The sequence below is a fragment of the Eutrigla gurnardus genome, assembly GCF_963514095.1.
Source record: "Eutrigla gurnardus genome assembly, chromosome: 23".
In the NCBI taxonomy this organism is placed as follows: Eukaryota; Metazoa; Chordata; class Actinopteri; order Perciformes; family Triglidae; genus Eutrigla; species Eutrigla gurnardus.
In genome coordinates this window covers 6,352,035-6,370,833 of record NC_139934.1, presented here as the reverse complement: position 1 = coordinate 6,370,833, position 18,799 = coordinate 6,352,035, and the positions used below count along the sequence as shown (strand labels likewise).

General features: G+C 46.3%; 2 protein-coding genes across 5 annotated transcripts in view; both read right to left on the bottom strand.

Annotated features, from left to right (window-relative positions):
• The window catches only part of LOC311008907 (ubiquitin carboxyl-terminal hydrolase 50-like), a 128,689-nt gene that overhangs the window by 91,749 nt on the left and 18,141 nt on the right, over positions 1 to 18,799 (bottom strand). The window lies entirely within an intron of this gene.
• Positions 4,150 to 18,799, bottom strand: part of LOC311008909 (ubiquitin carboxyl-terminal hydrolase 50-like) — a 33,309-nt gene continuing 18,659 nt past the window's right edge. For 3 of the 4 annotated variants that reach the window (XM_084002861.1, XM_084002864.1, XM_084002863.1), the window contains exons 4-10: positions 18,714 to 18,784; positions 12,231 to 12,356; positions 12,061 to 12,156; positions 11,758 to 11,886; positions 11,538 to 11,666; positions 11,375 to 11,447; positions 4,150 to 4,384 (exon numbers count right to left, since the gene is read on the bottom strand). In XM_084002861.1, the coding sequence (XP_083858987.1) occupies positions 4,338 to 4,384; positions 11,375 to 11,447; positions 11,538 to 11,666; positions 11,758 to 11,886; positions 12,061 to 12,156; positions 12,231 to 12,356; positions 18,714 to 18,784 (671 nt within the window). In that variant the 3' untranslated portion in view covers positions 4,150 to 4,337. Of the gene's footprint in view, positions 4,385 to 11,250; positions 11,274 to 11,374; positions 11,448 to 11,537; positions 11,667 to 11,757; positions 11,887 to 12,060; positions 12,157 to 12,230; positions 12,357 to 18,713; positions 18,785 to 18,799 lie in introns of those variants that run through there. The other variant, XM_084002862.1, reaches the window with a different exon arrangement.

The window sequence follows — 18,799 nt, the reverse complement described above, 5'->3', positions numbered from 1 at the left end:
CACTGACTTCGTTCTCTGCCGAGGAAAAACACACAACCGCTCGTCTCTGTCCCGGAGAACTTCTCGAAACTTCCTCCCCCGGAAATAAACAATAGTTTTTCCTAAAACAGGAAAAACTAAACCTTAATCAGTTTTAAAGGCCATAGAATATTTTTAAACAATATAATACATGAATTACAGAATTAATACATGAACAGTATTAATTTAAACAAAAGTATTGTAAAACGGGAAACAGGGGATTCTGGGAAATGAAGTCCTCATCCACTCCGTGTTCGAAAACAGTATAATGGAATAGTCTGCATGTTTTTACCATCACTTAATATAAAAACACAGAAAAATACAAATGAATGTTTTTACACATTTTTAGAAAACCCTACATTCCTTTCTTAGGTTTTTACATGTCAGAGATGCTCAACTCCCCCAGACAGTTTCCACCACATCTGTGAACATAACATGTCCTTTTCATTTCAGCATCAGTACACATGTAAGTATCCCTTTTCTGACACCATGTTGTACTTTTGTGTTCAGTAATAAAAGAACTCGTAGACTGATTCCAGTGGAACACCTTGCATGTGACGTTTAATGACCACGGCCCAAAGACACAGATCTCACGATCACTCATCACTCGTATGGTTGCCAGGTCCAAACTTAATGCCTGAGTGAAATACCACTTTTAGATTAAACTACACCACCCTAGTTTTTCCCTCAGGTGAATGGTCGAATTATGCTGGATTCCGTATGAAGACAGCAGCCTGGAGTCTTCCAGCTCCTGGATAGCAAACAACAGTCGCTGCTGGACTTCTACACACACACACACACACACACACACACACACACACACACACACACAGAGTCAACCAGGCACTGACAACAAAATAAATCAACAAAGATGTCATTTGGCTTATAATTCTACTTAAAACATTTTTTTTTAAAAGATGACCGTCATTACATGGCCCTATAATAAACAACTCGCTTGCAAATATATATATATATATATATGTAGAGAAAACAATATAAAAGGGAAATTTCAGTATGGTGTGAAAAAAAAATCTGAAGTCATTCTCAGCCTACCTGTATATCCAAAGGAATGACGTATCCTGGTCTTCAGAAACAGAACTGTGGCGCTCTCAAAGTCCTGCAGTTCGAGTTCGATCTCAATGTTCCAACCATCCGGACATTTAATGATGATCTTCACAGCCATGTTGATCCTCGTCTGCGCTCCTCACTGCATATTGTTAAATAAGGACTGGGGTGCTAAAGCAGTACTTTTACTTTCATTCTTAAAATTAAAGAAACACCAGCCTTCACTTGTCAACTCTCACTGTAAAATGAGATTCAGTCTGATATTTTTTATTTATTTTTTTTACAAAATTTGCAAAATGTCAAACTTCTCTCACTTTGTCATTATGGGATATAATAATAATAATTATAATAATAATAATAGCAATAATAATAATACATTTTATTTACAGGCACCTTTTAGAGCCATCAAGGACACCGTACAGTGAATAAAAAACAACCAATAAAATCAAAACAATAAGTGAGAATAGACAGTTAAACGTCTATTTCTTGGAGGATAATAGGGTAATTCCGTGTCATTTCATCAAATTTCTGAAAATCTTCCCACCTGACCATCTCAGAATGTCCTGAAAAAATTCAAGTACAAAGACACACTTGTTAATAGGACAAATCCAAAATATTAGGTCTCTACTGTCAATAGTTTTCTCATGAAACATCATTGAATGAAGGGTAGTTTAGACGGTTTTTGGCATCATGCTCTGAAAAGCCATATTTAAACAGCAATATCTGGAAAACTATCTCACCTGTGGCCTTCAAAATTTTTACAGAGTATATCTGTTACTAATAGCCTCCAGACATTTAATATCAGGGGTGTAGCTCAATGATAACCTAGTATGGTAGGTACTTAAAATTAGGCTTTTTGAAATAAAGTAGTACATTTGAAGAGTGGCTGAGCTCCCATTTTTGCAGATAAAAGACTTCTATCACTTCTGCCTCTATCTCTGGTGTTAGCTTAAACATTCAACAAAATATGGTTTCTCTCAGATTATTAGTTTCACAGATATTAAGGCTCAAAAATGGAAGTAAACACATTTTTGCCCAACTTCAGAGTCATATTCCAAAAAACTGACAACACGTATCAGGTCCAAACTTACTTTTTTTGAAAGATCATATTCTTGTTAAAATCATATTTAAAAATTGGGAGGGTGTTTTGCCTCAATTTGTCGCAGTGATTTTTTAAAATCCTGATATTGGTGGGGTTTTTGTGGCCGTTTTTGGTACTGCATGTCTTATTATCCTACAAGTAAACATCACAGCAGGGCAATTCAATTGTGTTTTTTACCATTTACCAAAGACTTACATGTGACTAAATGCTACTGATAAATTTAGCCTCACGAAAACATTAAAATGTAGCACAGTTGTAGTTACAGAGGCAATAAGTCCTTGAATGTGAGTTGAACATGCTGAAAGCAGCTTTTAATGTCTTATGAACAAATATAGCATAATATTGAAGACTGTACATTTTGTCATACTTTAAGTATATAAATTACACAACTAAATCAAATAATTATCTTAATTTGAACATAAAGATTTTACATTACAGTAGAAAAGTCTCCAAAGTTTGATATTGAATAACAGTTTGTCTCTATGCTCACTATGAGACAATATGTGAGTTATGATCAGAAATGGTGGATAGGAAGTATCAGAGATGTTTCAGATCAAGATGAAGATGTACTGGTTCAGTACATGCACCCACATGGCCCTGCCAAGAGTTTCTACTGGCCAAGAAGAGAAGATGTGCAATGTCCCACTGCAGCATAGAATTGCAAGATTTGACGTTCCCTCTACAGAAATTGGGCGCATGTATGCCATCAAAAAAGATGAGCACAACAGAGCAGAGATGTACATTAGACAATTTCTAAACTGACTGCCAAATTAATGAATGTGACAAAGGAACTGGATCTAAAAGATGAAAAATGTGTGATCCCTCACAGTGAGCATAGAGACAAACTGTTATTCAATATCAAACTTTGGAGACTTTTGTACTGTAATGTAAAATCTTATGCTCAAATTAAGATTATTATTTGATTTGGTTGTGGTATTTATATACTTAAAGTATGACAAAATGTACAGTCTTCAATATTATGCTATTTTTGTTCATGGTTTAAGACATTAAAAGCTGCTTTCACCATGTTTAACTCACATTCAAGGACTTATTGCCTCTGTAACTACAACTGTGCTACATTTTAATGTTTTCGTAAGGCTAAATTTATCAGTAGCATTTAGGCACATGTAAGTCTTTGGTAAATGGTAAAAAACACATTTGAATTGCCCTCCTGTGATGTTTACTGGTAGGCTATTAGGACATGCAGTACCAAAACCAGCCACAAAAACCCCACCAATATCAGGATTTTTAAAAAATCACTGCGACAAAATGAGGCAAAACACCCTCCTGATTTTTTAATATGATTTTAACAAGAATGTGATCTTTCAAAAAAAGTAAGTTTGGACCTGATACGTGTTGTCAGTTTTTTGGAATATGACTCTGAAGTTGGGCAAAGATGTGTTAACTTCCATTTTTGAGCCTTAATATTTGTGAAACTAATAATCTAAGAGAGACCATATTTTGTAGAATGTTTAAGCTAACCCCAGAGATAGAGGCAGAAGTGATAGAAGTCTTTTATCTGCAAAAATGGGAGCTCAGCCACTCTTCAAATGTACTACTTTATTTCAACAAGCCACATTTTAAGTACCTACCATACTAGGTTATCATTAAGCTACACCCCTGATATTAAATGTCTGGAGGCTATTAGTAACAGATTTACACTGTAGAAATTTTGAAGGCCACAGGTGAGATAGTTTTCCAGATAATGCCATTTAAAAATGGCTTTTCAGAGTATGATGCCAAAAACCGTCTAAACTACCCTTCATTCAATGACGTTTCATGAGAAAACTGTTGACAGTAGAGACCTAATATTTTGGATTTGTCCTATTAACAAGTGTGTCTTTGTACATGAATTTTTTCAGGACATTCTAAGATGGTCAGGTGGGAGGCATTTGATGAAATGACACGGAATGACCCAATAACATTTAAATGTCTTTATAGCTTTGACTTTTATATTTGCAAACTTTGTAACCGTCTCCATCTGCTTCAGAGTCTGTTCCAAGCAACATCCGCTCTCTGGTTTGGTTCCCAAGAACAGTTTGTCCGTTTCCTCCAAACCTCGTCATCACGGCTCTCCTTTAATGCTTCCCGTTTCCCTCCTCTGTTCTGAGGAACGACAGCCTCTCCTCTCTCCGCCTCGTCACCTCGTCCTTCAGCGTCCACATCTGGATGTGGCGGTTTTTTCTGGAGGTCTGTTCACTTTGAAGGGGAAAAAGGGAAGATACCACTCCGTTCTATTTCATCCTTACTGACCGGCAGAGGCAGTGCTTAACACTGGATATCTTCTGTCTCGCGCATGCGCAGATTGAGTATTAATATCAACAAAGTCACCTGTGACCTCGGATGACCCCCGGCTCAGTAATAAGTTATGGTGTCATCTGCGAGATCGCTTCCTTTTCATCTTCTCGCTTTGCAGGTTACCGCTTGTTATTGCGGTATCATTAGCTTTAGCTAAAGCCCTATATTATAGACTATTCGGCTCGTCGCTTGTAGCCTCGTGGTCTCCAGATCGGAGTTGCGTATTCTTCGCCCTCCAGAGGCTGCGACAAGCCGTCCTTAGAGGAGGATCGGTGAGTACAGGCCTTGGCCGGGACGGACGGATCCTCCGATCATCACTCATCACTATCTCCACCAGCCGGTAAGGTCGATTGGTTTATGGTGTTGTGTTATGCTAGCGGGAGCTAGGAAATGCTGATACGGCGTCAGTGAAGTGAGTGCCCTCGCTCCCCTCTCCTTGCCCATATCGTTTTTTGGCTTACTTCATGGCGTTTTTCACTAATGAAGCAAGCTAACTTAATGTGGAGACCACGGAGAGTATTGCCTGCTCTCCTCTCACTGGCAAAGTGTGCCTCGGCGCTAGCTTATGCAAATAACTGGCATGCTAGTGAAGGGGTGTGACCTCGCTCCCCTCTCATCGTAGCGTTGAACACTGTTCGTGTCCTGTCCCCACAGTTAGCGAAGTGCTCTCGCTCAGGCTGCCTTTGGGGGGTGCTAGCAGGAGCCTGTGTGCTGTGCTAGCCTTTATATTGATAACTAAATCCCTATACTGATAAGCTGCCATATTTGCGAAGGGGGTGTCCTCGCCCCCCTCACTATAGCATTAAAAGAGGGAAATTCACGGAGAATACATACGGTCGCTAGGTCGGTAGAGTGTGTTCCACTCTCCTCTCACCGTAGCCTTACAACCGTTTTATGTCCCGTTCTCACGGTCAGCAGAGTGCTCTCGCTCGGCCTGACTGTACTGGCACCATTGCCGCAATGGATTCACATGCCTGTAATTCCTGTATGGCTCCTCTTCAACCCGAAGATGGCCATGACCATTGTCCCTCTTGTCTTAGCCTTGAGCACCTGAGGGAGGGTCTTTCAGAAGACCCCTGCATGAACTACAGTTACATGCCTTTGCTGTGAGAGCGGCAAGGCTGACTGAGGTGGAGAGCCTGATGGCCGATGCTGGCTCCACATTGTCAGGGCAGTCGTCCCAAGCCCTGCCCGCCCGTCCAAGCAAGCGGCGTGCAACAGGGGCTGCCGGGGCTCCCTCCAGGAAAACGGCCAAGTCTGACAAGCTGTCCTCAAAGGTGGATCTGCTTGCAACAGAGCTGGCCCAGATGAAATCTCTCCTCCTGTTCCTCCGCCCTGATGCTCGTACAGAAACCGCTGTTTCACCCGAGCGAACATCCATGCCTGAGCTGTTTCCGGATGAGGACATTGTTTCCGTGGCAGCTTCTGCCACTCTCTTTAATGAGAGGTCCTCCCAGGTCTCTGGGCCTGGCTCTCATTCCTCCGCTCAGAGCTCCGTGGAGGGGACGGCAGATGGCTCCATGGGATCCATCATTCGTGCAGCCCTGGCACGCCTGCAGCTGGATCTACAGCAAGCAGAGCCGAAGCCTGCTAGTGCTTTCTTCAGGCGCACTCCGGCCCCTGCCACCTTCACCGTCCCTCCCTCCAAAGAATATCTGAGGGAGTTGCAAGCATGCTGGAGAGACTCTAAGGCTCTCTCCCACCTTACAGCAGATGGCCGGACTCTGGCTGCAATGCAGGATGCGGCCAAATTTGTCCTTGACCACATGCCGGCTGTTGAGCCGACAATTGCTTCCCTCATAGTCTCCCCCGACGAGACCCTGAGGCCAGATGCCAGGTGCCCTCGCCCGCAATGTCGGATTACAGACGACCTTCTTTATAAAGCCTGTGGCACAGCAGCCCGGATGGGTCGTATTGGCAATTCACTCTCGCATCTGAAGCTTGCCCTCTCAGCTTCCCTGCAGCAGGCTGAAGTGGACGCACCCGCCATCAGCCTCAGTGATGCCTCGCTGCAGGCTTTTGCCTTAATGTCGAGGGAAATGGGGCGTCTGATGTCCACTCTCGTTCAGACTCGCCGCCAGGTCTGGCTGGCACAGTCACCCTTGTCTGAAACTTGTAGGAGGACCCTTCGCAAGGTTCCGGTGGAACCAGGGAAAATGTTCGGCCCAGCCGCTCTGCAGGCACTCGAGCGGACTGTCCAGGCTGATCGTACCAGGCGGCAGTTCTCGGGTCTTAGCAGGGGCATGCCCCCCCCCCCTCCGGCAGGGCTGGGGGCTCGGCATCTGCCCCAAGGGGCCACCCCCGGCCACCGTCTCACCCCAGGGGCTACTATGGGCCTCGGCAATCTGCCGAGAGGCCTGTCCGCTGCCATCAGGAGCCTGCCCGCTGCCATCAGGAGCCTGCCCGCTTTACCTCCGGACAACCTCGGGCCACAGTGCATAACCGTCGCCCCCCCAAGGCCCCTAAGGGCCGGGGGGGCAGGAATTTAAGTTTCGGGGCCAGCTGTCGGACATTTCTCCCAGCAGCAGCTGGACTGCTGGGCAGCGCAAACTCTGGATTCCTGGGTTCCACCCTAGCCCAGGGTTACAAACAGGGGTTACCCTGCCTTTGGCCGGGTCAAGATGACCGTCATCCATGGCCCGGCAAAAAACCTAGCCCTAGATCGGGAGTTATCCGCCCTCCTGACCAAAGGGGCAATCGAGCCAGTGGATCCCCGGCTTCAGCCCGGGGGGTTCTACTCGACTTACTTCCTGGTCACAAAGAAATGCGGCGGGCTTAGGCCAGTCCTCGATCTAAGGGGCCTCAACAAGTTTCTAAAAGTCTTGCCATTCCACATGTTACGCACAGCAGATGTCCTTCATGCCGTCGCCGAAGGAGACTGGTTTACCTCAGTCGACTTGAAGGACGCCTATTTTCATGTTCCTATTGTGCCTCATCACAGGAAGTTTCTTCGTTTTGCTTTCCAAGGCCGTCATTTTCAGGTGTGTCGCGGCAGCTCTCTCGCCTCTGCAGTCGCAGGGTTGAAGATTCTACCATACCTGGACGATTGGCTAATTTGTGCGCCGACCCGGCTTCAGGCCGCCGAGGACACGGCTCGCCTTCTCTCTCACGTGTCTCAGCTCGGTCTGAGGGTGCACTGGGAGAAGAGCTCTCTGATCCCCTCACGGTAGGGCTGCAGCTATCGATTCTTTTTGTAATCGATTAATTTAGCACTTTATCGATCGATTAATCGAGGAATCGGATTAAAAAAAATTGCGTTTTTAAACAACCAAAACAAATAATGCATAACGAAAATGATGTGGCTGTAAAATGATCAAGCATTTCTAAAAAAAAATAAACAGAGGTATTCATTCCAACTACAAAATTTGGCTCCAAAACTAAGCCCATTTATTAAGTGCCAGTGAGAATTTAACAACAATACAGTTAAATCAACTTGGATAAAACATGGATAACATTTAATTTACGTTTTGTTTTGCCAGCAATGGCCCTTTCCTCTCCCTGCCCTAAATATGTGTGTATATAGTGTACTTCTTCTGTGCCATTTATGTATTTAACTTTCTCTATCACTACAGTAACTGTTTGACCATTCTTTTCTCTGCTTTGAACTCCTCCGTCCGTTTGGGCAAACACAACAACTCACGGCCAAGCGTAAATCAGGCATTCAGATTGGCTGTAAAAGCCGCTACGGGAGCCAATACGAGCGTCCGATGCATAAACGTAACTCTATACGTCACTCGCAAGATGGCGGATGAGAAGTGATCGATATACATAAACAAAACGGAGAAATGCGCCACGGAGACGAGGAGACATCTAGTCACACATTTTACTACTTTACGCATTCGTTTTGTTGTCAGAAATAAATCGCTCACATGGGCAAGCAGGATACCGTTGTTTAGCCCCGTTTCTCTAGTTTAAGAGGGAAAAAAAACACATGTTTCTAGCGCAAACCATTACGGAGTTATGACGCTCTAAAAACGTCATTCTCTTCCTCCTTCAATATATAATGATCCCAAACTTTTGATACTTTCTGTCGTTTACGGACATTCTTTACGGAGTCTGACTTTCCGCCATCGCGCCAACTAAATTCAGAATGAATGACCGTGTATGACGCGCTGGTGTGCTTCCTGAACAACGGTCCGTGTGGAACAATCAGATCCCTGCACATAGGCGCGTCATAGGAATTTAACGAGGCTTCGAGGCAGATGTTTTGCCTCGAGGAATTTTCATAATCGAGTTAATCGAGTAACTCGATGAATCGTTGCAGCCCTACCTCACGGACCATAACCTTCATCGGTGTAGTTCTGGACACAGTTACGATGGAGGCCCGGCCCTCGCCTCGACGTGTGGTCGATGTCCTCCATCATCTTTCCTTATTCCAAGGGGGCAAGTTGCTGCCCTACAGCCAGTTCCTTTGCCTCTTGGGCAAATTGGTGGCTGCCTCGACTGTCATTCCCCTGGGCTTGCTGTCACTACGCCCACTGCAGAGGTGGTTGAACAGCTTCCACTTAGACGCCAAGTGGCACAGACACAGGAGGCTCAGGGTGTCACAGCAGTGCCTGCGTGCCCTATTGCCATGGAGGGAGGAGTCATACCTGATGAGAGGTGTGCCCATGGGCTCTGTTCCATTTCGTCGCGAACTCGTCGCGACGGATGCCTGCCTCTCCGGATGGGGCGCGGTGTGGCAGAACAGGACGGTTCAGGGGCAATGGTCTGCTCAGGACGGCACAGAGCATGTCAATGTGCTCGAGCTACGGGCCGTGCACCTAGCACTCAGGCACTTCCTGCCATATCTGAAAGGCAAACATGTGCTTGTCCGGTCGGACAACACTGCAGCGGTCTTCCATATAAACCATCAAGAGGGCACCAGGTCCGCACGGCTACTGCAGGTGTCCCAGGCTCTTCTAACGTGGGCAGCCCCTCGCCTGACCAGCCTACGGGCGGCGTATTTACCGGAGGATCGGAATCAGGTCGCAGACTTTCTCTCCCGTCACAGGCCTCCACCAGGAGAGTGGCGGCTTCACCCAGAGGTGGTGCACAACATTTGGGGTCTCTTCGGCAGAGCAGAGGTGGGCCTCTTTGCCTCAGAAGAGTCAGCCCACTTCCCACTCTGGTTCTCCTTAATGGAGACGACCAGCCCTCTGGGTCAGGATGCTCTGGCCCACGCATGGCCAGACAGCCTTCTCTATGCCTTCCCGCCACTTCCCCTGATGCTCCAAACGCTTCTCAGGGTGCTTCACCAGGGGCACAGCCTGCTCCTGGTGGCCCCCTTCTGGCCTCCCAGGACCTGGTTTCCCCTGCTGCACAAACTCTGCTGCGGGACACCCTGGCACCTTAATGGAGAGGAAAGACCTCTTGTCGCAGCTGGGGGGTCGGATTTGGCATCCCAACCCTTGCCGCCTTCGGTTGTGGGTTTGGCCGCTGCAGGGCCCAACCCGTTGCTGAACGATTGCATAGAACCCATCAGGAGAACTATTCTGAGTGCTAGAGCACCTTCTACCCGCCTGCAGTATCAGAACAGGTGGAAACTATTTTCCAACTGGTGCTCAGTGGAGAACATTGATCCAGTGCACTGCTCCGTGCCAACCATCCTTACGTTTCTGCAATCGCTCCTAGACAGTGATCGGTCGCCTTCTACACTGAGGGTGTATGTGGCTGCTATTTCATCGCGGCACGCCAGAGTCAACAATGACACAGTGGGGAGCCACAGGCTGGTGTCCCTCTTCTTGAAAGGGGCGCTGAGATTGCGCCCTCCTAGCGCCCCTAGAGCTCCTGCATGGGACCTGCCCTTGGTGTTGGACACTCTATGCTTGCCACCCTTTGAACCCTTGGCACAGGCAGAGCTGAGGTGGCTGTCTGCCAAAACTGCGTTTCTCCTCGCCATCACTTCAGCAAAACGTGTAGGTCTGTGAGCAATTCATGCTTGAGATGGAACTCGGATGTCTCTGGCGTTACCTTGTGGCCGAACACAGCTTTTCTTCCTAAGGTGCTGGCGTGCTCGCACCTCAACCAGCCTATCCAACTGGCACGGTTTGAACCCCCATTAGGGGAGGGGGGTGATAACCCTGAGCTGTTGTGCCCGGTACGGGCCCTTAGAGCCTACGTAGACGCTACTGCAGGCATAAGGCTGTCCGACCAGCTCTTTATCTGTCAGGGTCGACCCAGGAGGGGTCATGCTCTGTCCAGGCAGCGCCTGTCCCACTGGATTGTTGACGTCATAGCCTCGGCATATGGGGCGAGCGGCCTCTCTTTACCATCTGGAGTAAAATGCCACTCTACTAGGAGTGTCTCCACATCATGGGCTGTCCTGAGAGGAGTGCCCTTGGAGGTCATATGTGCTGCAACCTCATGGGCATCACCAAGCACATTCTCCAGATATTACAGTGTGAATGTGGCTACCCCCCATCCATTGGGCGTGGTTCTCCGCCGGACTCCCTCCACCTCACCCGTATAGGTGGGTATTCCGGATTCCTCGTGACTCTGTTGGTATGAGTCAGCCAGTGTTAAGCACTGCCTCTGACGATCAGTACGGATGAAATAGAACGAAAGATACAACTGTAACTACGGTTCTATGAATCCTGGATGACCGCCAGAAATCCAGGTCACTCAGAATCTCGTGAGCCGCAAGAAGATTCTGTAGGAAGCGATCTCGCGGATGACACCGTAACTCGACCTGCGCATGCGCGAGACATAAAGATATCCAGTGTTAAGCACTGCCTCTGGCGGTCATCCAGGATTCATAGAACCGTAGTTACAGTCGTAACTTTCGTTTCATCTTCTTAGCCTTAAGATGCTATTGGGAAACAAGTACATGTTCAGCATGCAATAGTTGAGCAGTTTTTGTCAACATACATATAAATAAAAACATTTAAATGCTGCATATTGCAAACTCACCCTTCCTGTACATGAGGAGATAAGCCGTGCATGACCTCAAAGAGTTATTTTCTGCCCCGAATAATGGTTTGACCTGAAGAGGGTTAAGAGTAAAGGTTGAACTCCGTGTGACTGAGGATTTGTGAAACTGTGCAGCTGCATATGGAAACACGAGCCTCCTTACCCCGTTGACAACGTCATCGTTGAAGTCGTACCACGTGTATGTTTCAAAGGATTTGATTTGTGCAGTATAATGACCTCCTGTTAGATAACCAAAGTGGTTTACTACGGCGTAGAGGTCATATTTACAATTCTGAAGAGAGGGAAATAAAATGATGAATCAGAAACAGCTTGGGGCTGAAATTAATATACATTTATTTATTTTTTTAAAAACAGCAAAATACCTCCATGTGTAAAGTTTGGGGGACATCCACGTGGCAGTGAAGCTTGACATAACACTTGTGCTTGTCGTCGAAGCTGAATCTCTTCAGCAGGAGGGTCAAAATCTCTGGGTTCTGTGTGATCTCACATCCCTGGATACAGAATGATAACGTGTGCATGAACACTTCAATACTTCAGACGATCTAAAGCGTGGAACATAGTTTTACAGGCGCTGTGGGCGACGTATTGGACGTTAAGGTCATGTTATGAGACCTGATATGATAATATTTTGATGCACACTGAAAAACCTTTGAATTAACACTCACGAATTCAGCATCTCGTTTTTGATCACACCGGTTGCAGTAGACTTTGTTGCCTCTGCAGACCTTTTCTCCCTTGAAGAATGCCTTCAACCCTTCCTCCTGTAACACAGCACATCTTTTTCTCATGCATTTCTGCGTAAACTCTTATTGTCGTTAAGGGGAAAGAACAGTACCACGCTGTAGGTGCGACGACGCAAATCCTCCACCGCAAGTGGCAGAAGCCAAAAAAAACTCCTGGAGTCGTTCCTCTCTTTGCACTTGAGGCACGTGGTCTTGTGATTCAGCTCTCCCTTGAACATCTAAAAAAATAAAATAAAAAAAGCACACACCGCTGCTTTAATGAGCCTTGTTACGACCAGCGTGTGTGTGTTGTGTGTGTGTGTGTGGTTTTTCGGGACTTGTTGATTTTATGTAAATTAGGTGTGCCAACGCCTGCTGGGGATTGGAGGGCCTTCTTCCCGCATGTCGACGCTTGATTGAGAACAGGTGCTTGAGGCTATATGGAGGGAAGATGGCGGGCGGCAGATGTCGGCATCCTCCTCAACCTCCAACAGCCCACGTGCCATGTTCTTTGTTTGAGAGAAGTCTATTGTTAGAAGTAGGGTCTTGGACTGCTAGAGTGGCTTTGTTTTCTCCTGTGTTTCGTTAGTTAGATAGTTTAGGGCTTGTCTTTTGTTTTACCACCTTTTAGGTGAAGTAGGTATTTATTTTTAAGAGTAGTATCATTTTGTTTGTCTTTTATTTGCAGTCCCCCCCCGAAGTTGTTTGTTCAGTATTCTAGTATTGTAAATAAATCCTCCTTTTTAACTTGATATTGGCTATGTGGATCCTTGGGACTTGAGGAAGATGTTACACCCATCATGTTACGCCTCGGCCCCCTAGACGGGTCGTAACATGAATTGGGGGCTCGTCCGTCTCTCTTTTCGCGCTTTGTCTACGGTGAGTTTTTTGTCTTCTGGTTGGCGGTTGTTTTTTGGTGTGTGGGGAGAGTAAAGAGTAATGGATATTTTTCTGGATGATTTTGTGGCCAGTCCTTCTTGGACAAAAATTGGAAAATATAAAAAAGCTGAGTTATTGATTATTGCAAATTATTATAAGGTTGAAGTGCCCTATGTTGCTCGAAAAGCAGAGCTAAAGCAGATCCTCAGTGAGGGGTTGGTTGAGCAAGGCGTGCTTGCCAAGATGGATTCCGAGGCAGCTGCTGACGCACCGGCTGACGCACTGGCGGAAAAGCCAAAAGCAGCAGAAACTGCTGGGGTGCGCATACCCCCGGAGCTGGTCCTTGACCAATCTGTGGACAAAATGTCCACAGAAGACCTCCGCTTGGCCTTACAAATAAAGGAGGCTGAAACCAGAAACAAGCAGCTGGAAGTGCAAGCCGTGCATCTCCGGATTAGGGCTCTCGAGCTGGAGAGAGCAGCCCCGGTAACCTCCACCCCGGTGTCATTTGGATCTGCCACAGCTCTTGATATTAGCAAATACATCCCACTAGTTCCCCCGTTCCGTGAGTCCGAAGTGGACTCCTATTTCAGCGCTTTTGAGCGGATAGCCACTGCACTCAATTTATCCAAACAGTTCTGGTCACTCATTCTCCAGTGTAAACTTGTGGGAAAAGCTCAGGAAGTGTGTGCCAGTTTGTCTATTGAGGACAGCCTGGACTACGATATTTTGAAAAAAACTGTGCTGAGGGCTTATGAGCTTGTGCCCGAAGCTTACCGACAAAAATTCAGGAATAGGGTTAAACCTGCCAACCAGACGCACGTTGAATTTGTGCGCGACAAGAGCGTTCGGTTTGATAAATGGTGCCAGGCATGTAATGTGGAAACGATGGCGGACATGCGTGAATTGATTCTGCTTGAGGAGTTTAAAAAATGTCTGCCGGAACGAATCGTGGTTTATTTAAACGAACAAAAAGTACCTTCCGTAACTCAAGCAGCTGTTCTGGCCGATGAGTTCATTCTAACGCACAAAAGTGTTTTTTCGACACCGCCGTCGCGTGGTAATGCTATATCAGAGCGCAAAAATAGATCACCGAGGCTGATGCGTAAAAACATTTCACCAGCCACGGGTGAGAGCCGTGAATGTTTTTATTGTCATGAGCTCGGCCATCTAATCGCCACCTGTCCGGCTCTGAAAAAAAAGGAACAATATAGAACGACGAAAACTCCTTCAGGTGTGGGATTCATTAACACTGTGCCCTCACCGGAAAAACACCCTGAGGTTTTACCTGAACCCAAGGTGAGCGTGGATATTGATCCTCATTTCAAACCGTTCGTTTCTCAAGGGTTTGTTTCGTTATCCGGAAAAGATAAAGATAAAGCGCCGGTAACTATTTTGCGGGATACTGCCGCGGTTCATTCATTCATGCTTGCTGATGTCTTGCCTCTTTCTGAGGAAACTTCGTGTCACTCCGATTTGTTAGTGTGGGGAATTAAAATGAGTGAGCTTAACGCACCCCTCCACATGATACATTTACAGTCACCACTTGTATCGGGACACGTCAAAGTTGCCGTTGTTCCCCGTTTCCCGATTAAGGGCATTTCGTTTATTTTGGGTAATGATTTGGCCGGAGGAAAAGTGTTTCCCCTGCCTGAAGTTGTTACTAATCCTGCTGACTGCTACCCTGTTTCAGTTCCTGACGAGTGTGTGCCAACTGTGTTCCCTGTGTGCGCAATTACGCGCGCGCAAGCTCGTAAATTTGGTGAGGCTGTGGATTTGTCTCAGTCATTCATGGCTACGTTAGATGAAGGTGAGCCCTCTTCTTCAGTGTCCCCCACCACTGTAAAGAAAAGTGTCAATGAGACTGATCTCTTCCCTGACGATGCAGCGCTGAGTTTAAATGTGACCAGAGAAATGTTAATTGATGCTCAGCAAATTGACCCTTCGCTAACTCTGTGTCTCTCCTCTGTTGTAGCCGCCGAGGAGAATAGGAAACCAGTGCTATTTTTCCTGGAAAATGGGGTTTTGATGAGACGGTGGAGTCCCGTTTCCGGCGAAATAGATACTGTTGATCAGGTGGTTGTGCCAAAAGACTACCGACCGCAAATTCTTAGTCTGGCGCATGACTCCAGCTTAGCTGGCCACCTTGGTGTTAAAAAAACGTATAACCGTGTGTTGCGCAACTTCTTTTGGCCTGGATTAAAAAGCGACGTGGTAAAACACTGCCGCACCTGTCACACATGCCAGATAGTGGGAAAGCCCAATCAGCCTGTTCCTCCGGCGCCCCTGCATCCAATTCCTGTGCTCGGGGAGCCGTTTGAACGCGTTTTAATAGACTGCGTGGGTCCACTGCCAAAAACTAAGTCTGGTAATCAGTACATATTAACAGTCATGTGCGCTGCGACGCGGTACCCTGAAGCCATTCCGTTACGCACTCTCAAGGCAAAGCCAGTGGTTAAAGCTCTCATAAAGTTTTTCTCAACTTTCGGGTTGCCGAAAGTTATTCAGAGCGATCAAGGCACCAACTTTATGTCTAAACTGTTTGCTCAAGTAACCACAGAGCTAAATGTTAGACATGAAAAATCGAGTCCTTACCATCCGGAGTCCCAAGGTGCGCTTGAGAGGTTCCACCAAACATTAAAATCCATGTTAAGAAAGTTTTGTTACGAGTCCAACAGAGAGTGGGATGAGGGCCTCCCTCTCCTGTTATTTGCCGTGCGTGAAACTCCGCAGGAATCGTTAGGTTTTAGTCCCTGCGATCTGATCTTCGGACACACTGTGCGCGGACCACTCCGCCTCGTTAAGGAAAAATGGTTATCCGTTTCGCCCAAAGTTGAACATAATGTGTTGGACTATGTAAGTTCCTTTCGTGGGCGTCTTCTTAACGCTTGTAAATTGGCCCGTGAGAATTTGGCACAAAGCCAAGTTAAAATGAAGTCCCGTTATGACAGGAAATCAGTTCTTAGAGTATTTCAACCTGGTGATAAAGTCCTTGTACTGCTTCCGTTACCAGGATCTAGTTTGCAGTCACAGTTTTCAGGCCCATACTCGGTGGAAAGACAGATAAGTGACACAAATTACGTTGTGCTAACACCCGACCGGAAAAAGAAATCCAGAGTCTGCCACATTAACATGTTGAAACGCTACTTTTCCAGAGAAAGTGATCCTCAGATGACACCTGCTGTCCCTGCGGTGCCTGTTTGTATTGCTGTTTCTCCTCCGTATCAGCCCTGTGATGATGGGTTGGCAGAGAAAAGTGGTCTGATGCCGGTCGCTCGTTTGAAAAATTCTGAAATATTAAGTGATTTGGAAGGTTTCTTGCTTCACCTGTCTGATTCAGCCCGTGCAGATATCATGTCCCTAATTGAAAATAACTTGTCGCTTTTCTCTGACCATCCCGGACAGACCTCTGTTCTGTTCCATGACATCGATGTGGAGGGCCACCGACCCATTAAACAGCACGCCTACCGTGTTAATCCGACTAAACGGTCCCTGATGCAGCAGGAGGTAAAGTATCTTGTCGAACATGGTCTAGCTGTTCCCAGTGCCAGTGCCTGGAGTTCTCCGTGCGTTCTGGTTCCAAAATCTGACAATACTCCTCGGTTTTGTAATGACTACAGAAAAGTCAATGCGGTCACTAAACCCGACTCTTTTCCACTCCCTAGGATGGAGGACTGCATTGACAGAGTAGGTTCCGCCACCTTCGTAACCAAGCTGGACCTGTTAAAAGGTTACTGGCAAGTCCCTTTGACGCCACGCGCTTCTGATATCTCTGCGTTCGTCACACCCGACGCGTTCCTTCAGTACACTGTAATGCCATTCGGGCTGCGCAACGCTCCTGCCACTTTCCAACGTCTGATGCATCGTGTGTTATCAGGTGTGGAAAATTGTGAGGTTTATTTGGATGATGTGGTTGCCTATTCTTCCACCTGGGCCGACCATCTCCACACTCTGTCCCTCATTTTCAGTCGTCTCCGCGAGGCCTCACTCACCCTTAACCTCGCCAAGTGTAATTTTGGCAGGGCTACTGTGACATACCTGGGTAAGCAGGTAGGACAGGGGCAGGTGCGTCCGTTAGAAGAGAAGGTACAGGCAATTATTGACTTTCCAGTCCCACAGTCCAAGAAAGCGCTGCGCCGTTTTCTTGGAATGTGTGGCTACTATCGCGGTTTCTGCAGAAACTTTTCCGATGTGGTGGCTCCTCTCACCGGCCTTGTTAGTCCGTTGAAACCCTTTATTTGGACTCCCGAGTGTCAGGCTGCTTTTGAATCCGCTAAAGCGTTACTCTGTAGCGCGCCCGTCCTCGCTGCGCCAGACTTCACACGCGCATTCAAACTGGAAGTAGATGCCAGTGCGTGCGGCGCAGGTGCTGTACTCCTGCAGGAAGACGATCAGGCTATTGACCACCCAGTCTGTTACTTTTCAAAAAAGTTTAATAAGCCACAACTAAATTATAGCACTATTGAGAAGGAAGCTCTAGCCCTCCTGCTCGCCTTACACTACTTTGAAGTATACCTCGGTTCCAGTCCACAGCCAATCCAAGTTTACACAGACCATAACCCATTAGTATTCCTGTCACAAATGCGCAACTCCAACCAGCGACTTATGCGCTGGTCCCTTCTTCTGCAGGATTTCACCCTGCACATTTATCATAAGAAGGGCACAGAAAATGTAATAGCTGATGTTTTGTCACGCTGTTCGATTTAAGTGGGAATTAAACATTTATAGGGGAATGTTTAATTCTTGGGTATGGGAATGTTACGACCAGCGTGTGTGTGTTGTGTGTGTGTGTGTGGTTTTTCGGGACTTGTTGATTTTATGTAAATTAGGTGTGCCAACGCCTGCTGGGGATTGGAGGGCCTTCTTCCCGCATGTCGACGCTTGATTGAGAACAGGTGCTTGAGGCTATATGGAGGGAAGATGGCGGGCGGCAGATGTCGGCATCCTCCTCAACCTCCAACAGCCCACGTGCCATGTTCTTTGTTAGAGAGAAGTCTATTGTTAGAAGTAGGGTCTTGGACTGCTAGAGTGGCTTTGTTTTCTCCTGTGTTTCGTTAGTTAGATAGTTTAGGGCTTGTCTTTTGTTTTACCACCTTTTAGGTGAAGTAGGTATTTATTTTTAAGAGTAGTATCATTTTGTTTGTCTTTTATTTGCAGTCCCCCCCCGAAGTTGTTTGTTCAGTATTCTAGTATTGTAAATAAATCCTCCTTTTTAACTTGATATTGGCTATGTGGATCCTTGGGACTTGAGGAAGATGTTACACCCATCATGTTACGCCTCGGCCCCCTAGACGGGTCGTAACAGCCTGCTGAAGGAATTTCACCTTTTTTTTAAAATCAAATTGTCATGTTGCAAACCCACAACTTTAATATTTTAATTCTTTATTTGTTTGCATTTTTTTGGGGGGGGAGTTTCCATTTCATGTCATGTTTTATGTCCACTTTGCTACATCTCAGAGGGAAATATTGTACTTTTTACGTCACTACATGTATCTAACAGTGACAGTTCCTTTATAAAATTCAAGATTCTGCATAAAAAGCACACAAATTACTTTTAAAATATAATGCATGGAGAAAAAATTGTTCCCAAAACTATCGGAAATAATATTATAATTATAATACACATGTTTTATTACAGTTTTCAAACAATTAATGGACTGATAATGAAAATAACCAGCAGATTCATCCTTAATGAACATTCTAGTAGATACACAAACCTTGGATGCCTCTGGACTGGTCAAACACAGGATCCTCTCAAAATACTCTGCAGCATCACGTTGCTCGTACACTGAGAGTGGGGACA